Source organism: Penicillium canariense, assembly GCF_028826845.1.
Source record: "Penicillium canariense strain IBT 26290 chromosome Unknown utg000002l_segment0_segment0, whole genome shotgun sequence".
Taxonomy (NCBI): Eukaryota; Fungi; Ascomycota; class Eurotiomycetes; order Eurotiales; family Aspergillaceae; genus Penicillium; species Penicillium canariense.
The window spans coordinates 4,105,069-4,118,646 of record NW_026622729.1 but is presented as its reverse complement, the minus strand read 5'-3'; the positions used below and the strand labels follow the sequence as shown (position 1 = coordinate 4,118,646).

At 53.6% G+C, this 13,578-nt stretch overlaps 4 protein-coding genes across 4 annotated transcripts; 3 read left to right on the top strand and 1 right to left on the bottom strand.

The window, feature by feature from the left end:
- Positions 1-173: 173 nt before the first annotated feature.
- N7482_004666 (uncharacterized protein) lies at positions 174-975 on the top strand (the record flags this gene model as incomplete). The annotated part of the gene is made up of 3 exons (XM_056686791.1): positions 174-184; positions 285-479; positions 558-975. 3 exons carry the CDS (start codon positions 174-176, stop codon positions 973-975), a joined length of 624 nt encoding a protein of 207 aa, XP_056545533.1.
- A 2,536-nt stretch (positions 976-3,511) lies between these two features.
- Positions 3,512-7,391, top strand: N7482_004665 (DEAD/DEAH box helicase; the record flags this gene model as incomplete). The annotated part of the gene is made up of 2 exons (XM_056686790.1): positions 3,512-6,522; positions 6,839-7,391. The coding sequence occupies 2 exons, from the start codon at positions 3,512-3,514 to the stop codon at positions 7,389-7,391; spliced, it is 3,564 nt and encodes a 1,187-aa protein (XP_056545532.1).
- A 116-nt stretch (positions 7,392-7,507) lies between these two features.
- N7482_004664 (uncharacterized protein) lies at positions 7,508-8,680 on the top strand (the record flags this gene model as incomplete). Its single annotated transcript, XM_056686789.1, has 1 exon — positions 7,508-8,680. One exon carries the CDS (start codon positions 7,508-7,510, stop codon positions 8,678-8,680), a length of 1,173 nt encoding a protein of 390 aa, XP_056545531.1.
- An 882-nt stretch (positions 8,681-9,562) lies between these two features.
- N7482_004663 (uncharacterized protein) lies at positions 9,563-10,715 on the bottom strand (the record flags this gene model as incomplete). The annotated part of the gene is made up of 2 exons (XM_056686788.1): positions 9,563-10,621; positions 10,683-10,715. 2 exons carry the CDS (start codon positions 10,713-10,715, stop codon positions 9,563-9,565), a joined length of 1,092 nt encoding a protein of 363 aa, XP_056545530.1.
- Positions 10,716-13,578: the final 2,863 nt, after the last annotated feature.

Sequence of the window (13,578 nt, the reverse complement as noted above, 5' to 3'; positions counted from 1 at the left end):
TTTTTGAGCACCGCAAGCATCGAAGGAACGCCAACCGCGCACTAAAAGACAAGCCAGCGTCTGGTTCCGCGCATCGCGCAATGTTCCCGTCTCGCTGTTGACCGACTCCGATCCACCTTGACTGACGCTCCCCACACAACCCGCGGTTCTGAGAACCAACCCGACAACCCGCCATGGCTTCACGGTATGGTCCCTGCCCTGTCCCGTCCTCTCCTTTCTTGGCAGGATCTGGCAAGAAGCACGACTACCATTGGCACGTCAAACTAACAGATAGCCACGCGCAGATTTCCACGCCAGCGGGACCCCCGCGCCTCCTCGTCGCTGTTTGACTCATACGGCAGCGGAGAGTCTCGCCCAGCCAGCAGGTCGCCTGGTCCGGCAGGCGGATATGGATACGGAGGGTACGCTGGGCCATCGGCCAATGCCTATCCTAATGGCAATGCCGGCGTGAACTTTCGAAGTGCAACACCCGATAAGAAGTATGTTTGGGAATCACAACGCTGCATCGTATCTGATTTTGTTGGGGCCGCGGACGAATCTAATCTCTCTGTGTTTAGGGGCCACTACTCCGACGCGGTGCTGTCCTCGCTCGAATCCCAGAATGACGCTGAGGTGGAGGGTATAACTGCCAAAGTGAAGATGCTGAAGGATGTAAGAATGCTCCCCACAAGTCGTATCCAAAAATGCACCGACCGGACCCAAACAAGGATGAACGAGAACAAGAACAAACAGAACCGTTCGGAACGGCAGACGCTGACACCACATTCCCAGATGACGATAGCCATTGGTGACGAAATCCGCGACACCACATACCTCAACACCCTCGAGAACTCTTTCGAGAGCACGCGCGTGCGGCTCCAAGGGAACATGAAGCGCATGCTCCGCATGGCAGAACGGACTGGCGTCGGATGGAAAGTGTGGCTCGGGTTCTTCGCCGCTGTCTTCTTCCTCTTTTTCTACGTGTGGATCTTCTAATGGGCATGACCACGACCACGACCGCATTTATGCCGTGCCGCCATTTATACGCTGCGGTTATCGGCTACGCATTATTTAATCTGTCCACGGGGAGATCTGACGCTAGCAGACCCGACCGTCCCCTGCTTGCCTTTATATATGCCCAAGGGCAATGCATATGCGCTGGTTAGTACCCGCGTGGGTTGTTGCTGGCTATGGAGTTGGGGAGTTTGTCTTTTTGTTTTTCTGAGAAATGTGGCTGTACCTGGCTCCATCCCTTTTGATTCTTGTTTGTTTACGTACAGCTTTGTTGCTGCTCTGGTATTAGCGTGGGTGCTCGTCTGCGCTGTAGTGGGGGTCATCTCTGGATCTACCAGGACTGCTTGACAAGGCTTTCCTGGCCCACATATCGGTCTAGTGGTACTCGAGGATGTCTAAGTACATATTGATGCGCTCTGTACATAGAGCCGCCGTATCGGTGCCCTGGAGTTGAATAGAATCATGTCTAGCAGGCGTCTTGTTTTCATCCTGGTTTGAGCTGCGAACCTTTTGGCTCACGTGTCTATATTGATCTACAATAGCTGAACTTGGATATAGACGACAAACATGATCCCGTCACCATTCATGTCGGGACTGCACGGTATCCCTGCGTGTCTGGTCATGATTTGCTCTAAGTTGGATTATGGGATGTTTGATAGCATGAGAGCCACTCACCTTCATCACAGCCACACAGCCAAAAAGCCTCATCAGTACGCCATGATGGTATAGTTGGGGACATTTCCCAGCCAAGACGAACAGGGATCAAGGAAGTTCTTCCGGCCAGGGCCGTTCCTTTCCCGCTAGTCACATTGCGGACACAACTCCTCCAGATTGGGGCTCAAGCAAATCGATTGGAACTTGACCCCTGCTCCCGGTAACCGCCGCTTGTGCATGTCGGAAAGAATCCCGCAAAGGATAGAGCGAAGTTGCAGCAGGCGACAGTGCTTCCGTGTCTAATCTCCAATTTCCATGGGTTCGGGAGTTCACGGGGGCGCAGCGGCTCAAAAGTACGATGCTTGATTTGACGGCTGGACAGCAGTTGTTGCGACTCAGTCACCCACTAAAGCAGGCAAATCCGACCGAGCTTCCTCTCCGCTTAACTGATGCTGTTGCCCCATCCTCACAGATGCACAGTGCAGCATGGCTGCGGCGTGGGTTAGCTCCGGGCCGGCGCGTAATCAAACCACTCAGATTTGGACTGCTTGTTGGTGGATTCTGGGCAATCCTGCCTTGCGTTGGCAAATATCTTTCTTCCAGCCTGGCTTATGCGTTCGTAGATCGCGACGCTAGATTTCATAACCCAATCAGTCCATGGAGATTGGTGAGGCGCTGCTCATGCTTCCGCCGGAGGGAGCGCCTGCATAGCCATACGACCCTCGCCATACGACCCTAGTTAGGCTACGTCAGGTCTGTCCCAGCACGACTATGCGCTTCCTGCATGTTTCCTGCGTGTGTGCGCCACGATATATTCAGATTCGTTGGCTATGCTTGCAGCCGGTCTTTTTATTGCGGTCCCAGCGCCTACACCACGTCAGCACCTGCGGCATGCGCAGCGACTTGTAATAAGCCTTGGACTGGCCGGACCTTGTCCTATCTAAGGTATTTGTTACTCAGATAGCTGGGTACCCTTAGTCACGAGCGCTTGGTTATGAGCGGGTTTCTTAGTTTAGTTCGGTAGTTTCCAGCTCATTATCATTCATCTACCTCACAGTTTCTCCGGAAGTTGCCAGCACTCCTGCCGAAGGAAAATAAAACCTGATTGAATCTCTTACTGTCAAGGAGTTCCCAACCTCATCTACTTAGCTACATTCACCAACTACTCCACTCCCCCCCTCCCCAATCGAAACAAAACAACACGGTCAACTGGTGGAAGGCAGCCCTGTGATCTTCGAAATGGTCGGAAGGTAGGCGAAATTGCCCTCGAGAAACTTCATTATATTGACCACCAAAGGATATGTTATGAGTTTGCGGAGCGTGGTTCCTGTCGTTACCAGCGCTGTCGATATGAGCATGTCCGAAAAAGCGAATCGCGGAATACAACCGCCAGGTCAACCCTGCGAGACAGTCGCAACGCCGACGCTTTTGGCAAGTTCGGTATTTGGAGGGGACAGCTCTCCAGCGGCCACAATGTCCGTCCGCTAGGCGCACGCCTGGGTCCGTTTTTCAAAGAGGCTAGAAATCTCATCGATGTCGATGAGAGTACGCTGCAAAATGTGATCCGGTGTCTCTCCAGCGAGGGCGGACTGAGAAGAATCCAGGAGCTGATCCAACGAGACTTTCCATCCTTTTCAGAGTCTATGAAAAGTACTGCCTTTCACGAAGAGATACTTCCGTTCTTGGAGGTCATCACCTCTCCGGACGTCCTCGCGTCTTTGATCTTGGAGCAGGCCGTCGTCACCGTGTATAACTGTATCTATGGACCTGGCGGTCGCCGGGGAGAGCCCTTTTGGGATTTCTCGCGGACGCTGTGGACCTAGAAATCGCTAACGATACGAATTCGGCGTCGGCATATCTTGAAATGTCTCTCCTGGTCTTCTCCCAAGTGGTCGAGTTGAACTCGACCGCCTTCATCCAAGAACCTCTGAAGCCAATCGCCCAGCGGTTTGCAAACCTCCTCACTTCTCTTGATGCCTTGCAAAGCGGATGCCCCCTTCATCAGTCGCATCAGTATCTAGAGCGCCTGGAGCGTCGTCTAGATATTGGACTCTCGCTGCCGAACTTGTCAGGAACTTCGAAAAAACTTCCATCACGTCAGACGACCGTTGCGTTTGTCACACCAAGAGATCCACCGGGTGGCCGCCACGATAATGACCACGCCGACATCTGCAATATCAACATCATGCCCACATTCCAGGAGATCTCGAGCTCACGTTCCGAGTACCTTCCAGTGAAAGATCCCCGACAATGGCACGTCGGTGGACTTGCTGGGCTGCTGGATCGGAATTTCCGACTTCTGAGAGAAGATACGATTGGCCAGCTTCGAGATGTTATACATGCGGAACTCCAGCCGGGTGCTCGCCAAGACACCCGTAAAAGCCAAACGAGAACGCATGTGTACAAGCATGTCACTGTACAGAGCGTGGAAATGCATCGATTCTCCGGGATGCAGTTTCTCGTTAGCTTTTCCCAGCCACCAAATACCCAACGCATCGCAGAGAAGAAGCGAAAGGAGTGGTGGGAGCTTTCGAAACGGCTCCAGCCAAGCGCGCTCATATGTCTCCTTGATCCAAGAGGGTTTGCCACATTTTGCACAGTATCTACTCCCGATCGCCCCAACAGAGGATCCGACCATACCGAGTCGAAAATGCACGGGTCACTTTCAAAAAGCTCGGATGTGGCCTCCATCATTTTGGAGCTGGTAGAGCCCACCGAAAGCAATTGGCAGTACATCCTCGATTGTCAGGCGTCAAGGAAACCCCTATCCATCACGCTTGTGGAGTTTCCTGGAATTCTTTTGCCATCGTTTCAACCCACTTTGCTCGCTCTCCAGCGAATGCAAAAGGTAGCAAATACTCCGATGTCGGAATTCCTTGCGCCTCATGATGTCAATTCACTATCGCTTTTGGTCGATGTACCTCCGCCTATGTATGCAGCCGCTGCAGGATTCGAATTCGATCTGAAGTGCCTCATGAATGATGGCTCCAGCCTCAACGTGCAGCATTCCCAGCCGGTAGAGATGGAGCGGCTTCAAGCGCATTCCACTCTCGACGATGCACAGACCGTGGCGCTAGTTCGCACCCTCCAGCGACGGATCGGGCTGATCCAGGGCCCGCCAGGAACTGGGAAAAGCTTCACCGGAGTCGCGCTGATTAGAGTTCTGCTAGCGAATAAAGCTAAGGTCACGAAGGGGCTGGGGCCCATCATATGCGTGTGCTACACAAACCATGCGCTCGATCAGCTGCTGGAAGACCTATTGGACAACAACATCACTTCCCAAATCATACGCATTGGCTCTCAATCAAAATCGGAGCGCTTGCAACCACTCAATCTCCGAGCAGTCTCACGGGGGGTGGAAAAGACACGACTGGAGAAAACAGACCAATACAATCTGCACAACCAACTTGATGACTGTGAAGACAGGTTCCAAAGCCTCCACCTTAATTCGCTAGGTTCGGATACAAGCCTCAGGTTTTATCTTCAGCGATATCACCGGAACCATTATGATCAGCTCTTTGGCAAGGATGAGGATGGATTCCAGAGGCAGTCTAAACGACCTCCCAGTCATGCCATACGGTCCTGGTTGAGTAGCGGCAAATCAAGCAAGGAAACGCCACGCAGTTTGGAGAGGCTTACACACGTCCATGTCGACACGATGACAGGCAAGGAACGAAGGATTCTATTTGATCATTGGCTTGAAACTCAGAAAACGGACTTGCATGCTCGAGCTCAATCGGTGCTAACTTCGCATCTTGATGCCAAGGTTTCCTGGGATAAGATACGAGATGAGATAGATCTACGCTGTCTTCGGAGTGCAGATATCATCGGGGTGACGACAACAGGATTGGCTCGCAACCTGAATATGTTGCAACGATTACGATCCAAAGTTCTCCTGTGCGAAGAGGCTGGAGAGGTTCTGGAAGCCCACATGCTCACGTCGTTGTTGCCATCGGTTGAACATGTCATACTCATCGGCGATCATCAGCAGCTTCGACCGCAGATCCAGAACTATGCGCTGTCTCGGGAAAGTCAAGCAGGACAACAATACTCACTGGACCGATCATTATTCGAAAGGCTTGTGGAGCCCGATGATGAGGTTGGAGTCCAGATCCCGTTCTGCACACTTGAAACTCAAAGACGGATGTTCCCATCGATATCTCGCCTGGTTCGTGATACTTTGTATCCACGATTACAGGATGCGCCATCTGTCATTGACTACCCAGAAGTTGTTGGGATGCAAAAACGACTTTTCTGGCTGGATCATCGTCATCTTGAAGGCGGTGCTTCTAGCCAGGACCCAATGGCAACCTCTCACTGGAATGACCACGAGATTGAACTGACAGTGGCTCTGGTCAATCACCTTCTTCGTCAGGGTGTCTATCAAAGTGGCGATATAGCCATTCTCACACCCTATCTTGGCCAGCTTCACCGGATGCGTCGAAAACTCGCTGACTCCTTCGTTGTCACTCTGGGAGAAAGAGACCAGGAAGACCTCGACAATGCGGGCTTCATAGGGGACGAGATACAGTCGGAAAAAATGACTCCTTCCAAGTCCACTCTTCTCCAGACTCTGAGAGTCGCAACCGTTGATAATTTCCAAGGCGAGGAGGCAAAGATCGTGGTGATTTCTCTGGTGAGAAGCAACCATCAAAACCGCTGTGGCTTCCTCCGTACGCCCAATCGAATCAACGTCCTTCTGTCGCGTGCTAAACATGGGATGTATATCATTGGGAACTCGGAGACATCGAGAGGCGTTGAGATGTGGGGAAAGGTTCTCAATATCTTGGAAGAAGGCGGGAATATTGGGTCTCATCTGGAATTGCGCTGCCCTCGTCATCCTGAGACCCCAATTGCAGTGAAGGAGCCAGACCAGTTCGTGCAACTCTCACCAGAAGGAGGCTGCAGTCTTCAATGTGGACAGCGTCTTCAGTGCGGGCATCCCTGCAAACAAAAATGCCATTCTGAGATGCTACACAAGGTTGTCTACTGCTCAGAGTCTTGCCATCGCCCGCAAAAGGGTTGCACACATCCCTGCCCAAAGCTGTGCGGGGACATCTGTCCAGAACAGTGCAAAGCTACCGTTTTCGATGCAGATCGGACTCTCCCTTGTGGCCATAACATGGCCTCTCTCCCATGTTGGCAGGCTCAGGACCTTAGCACAGTCAAGTGCCCGACGCTGATCGAAAAGCATGTTCAGCGATGCAATCATTCTGTCACTGTCGCCTGCCATGTCGATGTCAACAGTGAGGAATACCAGTGCACACTTCTATGCCGGGCTATACTCGCATGTGGTCACAACTGCAAGCGACGTTGCTTTGAATGTATCAAACACACTTTCGAGGGCCCCGAAGTTGATCATGGGACGTGCAAACACAAGTGTGGACGGCAATATTCTACCTGTGCTCATACCTGCATTGCCGAATGCCATGGGGAGAATCCGTGCCCTGCATGTACTTCGCCCTGCGACGTACAATGTGGCCATTCTAGATGCCCCCAGGAGTGCTCTCAGCCATGTGCTCCTTGTGCAGTTGCTCAGTGCCTATCTTCCTGCCCACACAGCACATGTTCAATGCCTTGCGCCGCGCCTTGCGATCACATTCCGTGTTCTCTGCGTTGCGAAAAGCTTCTATCCTGTGGTCACCAGTGTCCATCCGTATGCGGTGAAGCCTGTCCCCCTGAGAAGTTCTGTCAAACCTGTGGATCTGAAGAGATCAGAGAGACGTCAGTGGACTTTATCCTAGGGGAGTCCTACGGGGAGATCAATCTGGCAGAAAACCCTTGCATCTTCCCTCAGTGTGGGCACTTCTTAACCATCGAAAGCATGGACGGTCAGATGGAGCTCAAAAAACATTACATTATGAATGAAGTGGAGAGACCTATCGCGATTGCCTCGTCTTCGCAGCCCTTCTCAATCAATGACATCGGAACCTGTGCCATCTGTCGAGGCTCATTGCGAAACCTATCTCGTTACGGAAGACTGGTGAGACGGGCCCTGCTAGACGAGGCGACGAAGAAGTTCATTCTGTATCTGAATCAGCAATATGTGCCGCTCGCTCAAGAGCTGGCCCATGTTCTGTCCCAATTGCATGGCCGCGAGGCAACCGCGGAATCAGCTGCACGCGTGTTTCAAGCCAAGGTTCAACTCCGACTGGAGGGTCCACCTGCGCATCAAGTATGGCTGATGGGTCTCTATGTCAACAAAGGGGACAAGCGACGCTGGAAGGACTTGTTGGTTCTCCGGCACAAGATAAGCGACTATCAAGACAGGGTGAAGGTGGAGGAGCAGCCGTTCAACCAGGTGCGCAACATGGTCGAAGATGCACGTCGACGCAAGAGAACATCCGGTCAATTTGGCTTCGATGAAAATGTGCTGCAAACCAAAGGCCAAATCCAAGCTGCCTCGCTGCTAATCCGTCTGGACACGGCTCTCCTCGGGGACTTTCTCTCCATGAAGAAGACCGTGCGCATCGGTACCGACCAGACCGATTTACAGGTCAACCTGACTGAGAACCGAAAAGAGAGCCAGCGACTTATTGACGGCGCAATCGCTTCGCATCGCATTTTGCAACAGGCAGAAGGCAACCTTTTTCTGGCTCAGCTGTACGCTCTCGAGCGGGAAAACGCGACGGAGCCAACTCACGCAGATACTTTATTGCACGGGGGAACCACGGCTATTGCAGAAGCCCAGAGGCTCTGTGATTCATATCCCACGCAGACACGGGGCCTGAGCGAGGAGATTGAAGGCACGAGGGCTATGCTTCGCGGATCCACTTTCTATGCGCCCGTCAGCAACGAAGAGCGCATGGCTGTTTTGACCGCCATGGCGCGCGAGTTTCGGGGAACAGGGCATTGGTACTACTGCGCAAATGGACACCCGTTCACCATTGGAGAGTGTGGGGGCGCTATGGAATTATCGTCGTGTCCAGAGTGTGGATCCGCCGTGGGAGGTCACGATCATCGAACCACCAGCGGGGTGACACATGCTCTTGATTTAGAGCAGCGCTTGAGGGATCTCCGTATTGACACTTGAGCCATACCCGGAATCGAGCGTGCAGATCCTGAGCATCTGGAGCGGAACAAGCTCATGTGGACTCCTATTCTCATAATATCACAGTCTTGAAGATTCTTGTCCATTCATCAGTAGTGTGAGGAGAGATGTAGTGGTCGCTTGGCCGTTCTATATCAGACTGGGATATACGGCGATGCGTATATATGGCAGCCACGCAGGGAGGGACCTTTTTCTCTGGTCCAGAATGCAATAGACTTGACTTGTTGGAAGGCTGGTCTGGGTAGCAAGGCCAGGGATTCTGCAATTAGAGTGACTGAGGGAGTGGAGCATCATAAATAATCGGAGATTGGTGGATTTACATCCTCTGTAAGCTCAAACAATGAAAACTGAGCCTATCTAGTTGCTATCCTAGGTGAACAACAAAGCACATGTAGTACTCTTTCGGCGCGGTTTTAGGGTGGAATAGAAAGGGTTCTCGAGTAGATATAAGAGCGGCGAGCTTGTCCTCCTTTATGAGGTTGTTGATGGGAGGCATTAACGCCATCCAAGCGAAATCAGCTACCCTACCGACCCTCATAGCACCAGCAAATTACCACCGTGATATATCGTTAGATCATGTAGTAGCAGATGATACAGCACAGCAAAAGCCCATAAGAATCCTATAGCCTAAGCACAGTGATTGCCACTCCTTGCTTTCTTCCCTATAGAAGCCGTGCACGCAAGAAGAGATCCTGAATGGAGAGAAACACACACGCACATGCGCCAAACGTACAACACATGTTTAGAGCCAGCCTAGGCCAAAGTCGATAGAATACACAAGCCCACACCAGCCCGTCCAGAAACGCCAGTCACCCAATGCAAACGCTGGAAAGCGAGCAACCCATGCCCACAAAAGAGAGATAATCAATTGAGGCTATCCCGTGGCCCACCCACACGCCGAGGAAAGTGTCGGCTCAAGCCACTGCGTTGACTGCTCTGGCTCGTCAGCGAGGCCCGCAGGTCATCCTCCTCAAACAGCATACTGCTCGAGTCAAAGGCATCACCACCGCCACTCCAGCGGTTGATGAAGCGGCGCTGGGCTTCGGTCTCGCCCGGACGTTCACGCCGCATCAGCGGCGGTGGCAAGCCCCGACTATTCGGCGTGCTCGTCCGGAAGTTTTCAGCGAAGTGCTCTCGCGTCACATCGACCTCGTTCTCATCGTCATTCTCATGCTCATTCTCAGTCTCATCCGCATCCGACTCCTCCTCCGTATCCGTATGCTGCCACTCGCCCTCCTGCTCCGAGCCCTCCTCAACAGCATCGGGGATCTCATCGTCTAAATCGCGGCTGGGCGCCTCGCTCCCCTCCGGAACCTCCGCATCCAAGTCCGGCGCGTTATCAAAGTCCTCGTCCACGTACAGGCCCGACTCTTCGCCCGATTCCTCGTATCCCTCGGGAATGTCATCATCCAAGTCCCGTTCCATGAACCCTTCCTCATCATCCAGCCCATCCTCCGCCAGCCCCTCCTCGCCCTCTTCCACCAGTCCCTCCTCCGCGTCCGGTATCTCGTCATCCAAATCGCGCTCCATGCCTTCCCCTTCCTCCTCGCCTTCGCCCTGCGTCATCCCCATATCATCATCCATCAGGCCCTCCGTATCGACAGCGCCCATTTCCGCGGCCGCGGCGGCGAGGGCTTCCTCGCGCTCGGCTTCTTCTTCTTTCATGCCGAGCATCGTCTTGGCGCAACCGGCGGGTCGGATCCAAGAGGAGCCGAAAGAGGCAATGTTCTGCTTGCGCGCGCGCAGGGTGCGCTCCTCCATCTGGAGGGCTGCGAGGCTGTTGGCGGGGGAGCGGGAGGGCAGGAAGGCGCGGTGGGTGCTGGGATTCGGGGCATTGCGGCGGGCATGTTGGGTTGAGGCGTCGGGGTTGGATTGCTGGATGAAGCGGGAGGGTTGGGAGGGGCCGAACCAGAGCTCATGCGACTGGTGTATTGTTAGATATTGTTAGAAGGGCCTGGGGTTTGGGATTGGGCATGCGACTTACGTCCTGCGGGGTGATGAAGGGGAGGGAGAGCATGGTTGCGTGGATGCCGGTCGTGGTGATGTTCTTGTCCAGTAAAGCGTTATCTCAGAATTGCAGGTCCCGTGGAAGGGTGGATGGCCACTGGCAGGTATCTTTCTTGAGCGCTAGGCGTGTCGTAATTGAGTTGATTTATGGGGGATGCGGTGATGACGGCAGCAGCGATCGGCTGGGGTTAGCTTCGGTGCACTCGGGTATGTTCAGGTTCCATGAAGTGGAGTAGTTCGCTGTCGGACCTCAACCTTAGGTAGCAAGTTGGCATCACACGAGCGCTGCGACTGGATGATGCGTTCGCGCAACAAGTTTCTTTGAATTGGAGTCTTTTGAGCCAAGTCGGCGGAGCTTGGGCGGACAAAAAAAGGCGCGGGCTCCACAGTGAACCAAAACATTGGCGCAATTGCGGGGAGCTTGTGCATGTAGAAGGGGCTTCATGAGATCCGTCGTTCTCGGAGCGTTGGTGTACGATGGAAAGCTTTGTAAATTTTGGTTGCTAGCACAATTAAGTCCCTTGATTTCATCCATTGTCGACTTTAGGGTATCTTCCGATAATATATATCTGGTTGATACGGGTCTAAGTACACAGACACGGTGGTGGCTTTTTTTGATTTTTTTTTGATTTTTTTTTGATTTTTCTTTTTTTTTGCACATTCTAAGACCCTAGCAGTTGAAACTGTTCGTGTGGAGATAATGAAAATCGTTCGCGATCATTGAAAAGGATTAGTGAGCTGCACAGCCATAAAAGACGCTCCAAGACTTGAGATCCCATCAAAGGTGTATGGCGTGCCCGAACCACATCTTTGTAGTAATCCAACCAGGGTAAGCAGCCGACACTTCGTTCATCTCATGGCCTACAGGCCTGCATTGAGATCTCAGTGCATAACGCTCGCAATACCACTGTGAATTCTGCAATACGAAAAGAGCATTGGATTCTACTATGCCAGTGGTTGGGTCTAGCTGCAGCCAGTGGAGAGGCCCCGTAGACAACATCGAGTGCCACAATTCCGTAGAAGCAGAACCCAATACCCTCCCGTTCGTCCAAGTACGGAGGCTCTGGCAGTCCAGTATTCCGAGAAAACTACCACCCCTGCCGTCAAACAGGAGACATGATCTACAACTGCTAGAATAGTTACGAGCAGCAATTCCAGTCCTCCGCCACGGCCGCAAAGACAGCCCCTGCCCTGCTAGGCAGCATGTCGCACAAAGGCCAATCAGCCTGGGCGCGCATCCATGCTCGAGCTCAAGTTTGAGCCGCCGCACTTGCAGGCCTAACTCCGAGTTCCAAGGCGCGGCGCTGCGCGTCCTGGTCGGCGCGGATACGTGATACCTCATTACACACTTGAACGCAGGGAAAAAAAAGACATGCGACAGAGCCACGGCCAGATCCGATCATCGGCCGCTGCTTCTCCTCACTTACAATACTCCGTACTCCGTACTCCGTACAGAGTGCTGTACCACGTCCTGCCCGGCTCTGCGTAGGGCCCGGCGGACAGACCCGGCAACACCCGACGCCGGCAGTACTCCGCCCCGTCGACCACCCAGCACGCCGGTGAGCCCAAAGCGGACTGGGGTCGTCGGGAAAAGCCGGATTGTCTGGGATCTTCCGAGTTTGGGAGCTAGAATTGTTCCAGCTGGGACACCCCTCGTCTTATGTTCACCTCCCGTCTCATTGGGCCAGGGAACCGGGGGAACATGTGATAATCCACCGGTGGGTGGATCCAGCGGAGTCGAGTCCGTCTGTCGGTTGGAGGGCTATATACCGTCAGGGAGAGGGACTGGCGAGTGGATGGAGTGGAAGCTGTGTTTGGATGTGCATATGTGCGCATATAAAGGGAGGATGCAGGGTCCAAGGTAGACGAGACGAGCACACGATCATCGATGCCAAGGGTGCGCTGGTGGCGACGATGGTAAGGGACCCGCGCAGCGCGTCTGTTCGTAGTGCGGCGTGCTGCATGGCCTGATCTTTTCTCATGAGTCAGAGGCAGTCAACAAGTCAAAAAAAGAACTACCACCCCGTAGCCTAGGCGGAAACGAGGGACGAAATACTCCATTCCATCCCTTGTCCCGGCCGAGACATGCGAGGCGAGCGGAGCGCGGAGAGCAGGTGGATTGGCATGCTCGACTTGGTCACCCGAAACAAGAGCAGAGTACCCCAAGTCCGCACTGCACTCCAGTCGGACTAGGAGACGTGTTTATGTATTCCAATTAGAAAAACCATTGTCGCTTCCCGAGCTTATCAGGCGGCCGCTTCACGTGTCAGCGGAGGCGGAGGACTTTCCTCCGGGAGAATACTCATGTTGAAGTCCCGAGGATGAGGGGTCGTCGACGGAGTTCCCTCGCACGTATGCACTATGCCGCAGTGCAGTATGTACTCCGCTCCGGACTATGACGGAGCATGTCGCCCGGGGTAAACCGTTTCGCACTAGTCAGCGCTAACAGATGTGTATAACTCGTTCAAGCAGAAGCCTCGCTAAGCCAAGCCCTTCACCCTCCCCCAACCTGTTCTTTCCTACCCGGGCGCTACCCAGGCGCGGACTTTTGAACCTGGGCGACGTGAGAGGGGGAAGAAAGAAGATGCAGGGGGGGTTGTTTGATCCGGGGTCGAATGCATGTCATCTATTGGACGGGGGAAGACGGGGAACGAGAGTCGAGCGGGCAGGTAATTTCATCGAAGCCGCGATTAGCAGTTTGGATGACCTCAAGGAATGAGCTGGGGGAAACTGAGGACCGCCGGACGGGGCTAATCCGCGTGCAGGGCGGGCATGCCGGGAGGCGGCTGGGCGACCCCGAAATCGGGGTCGAACGGGGGTGCTGTGAAATGGTCGGGATGATTGGTTGGTTTACTCGTCCGTGACTATTGGGT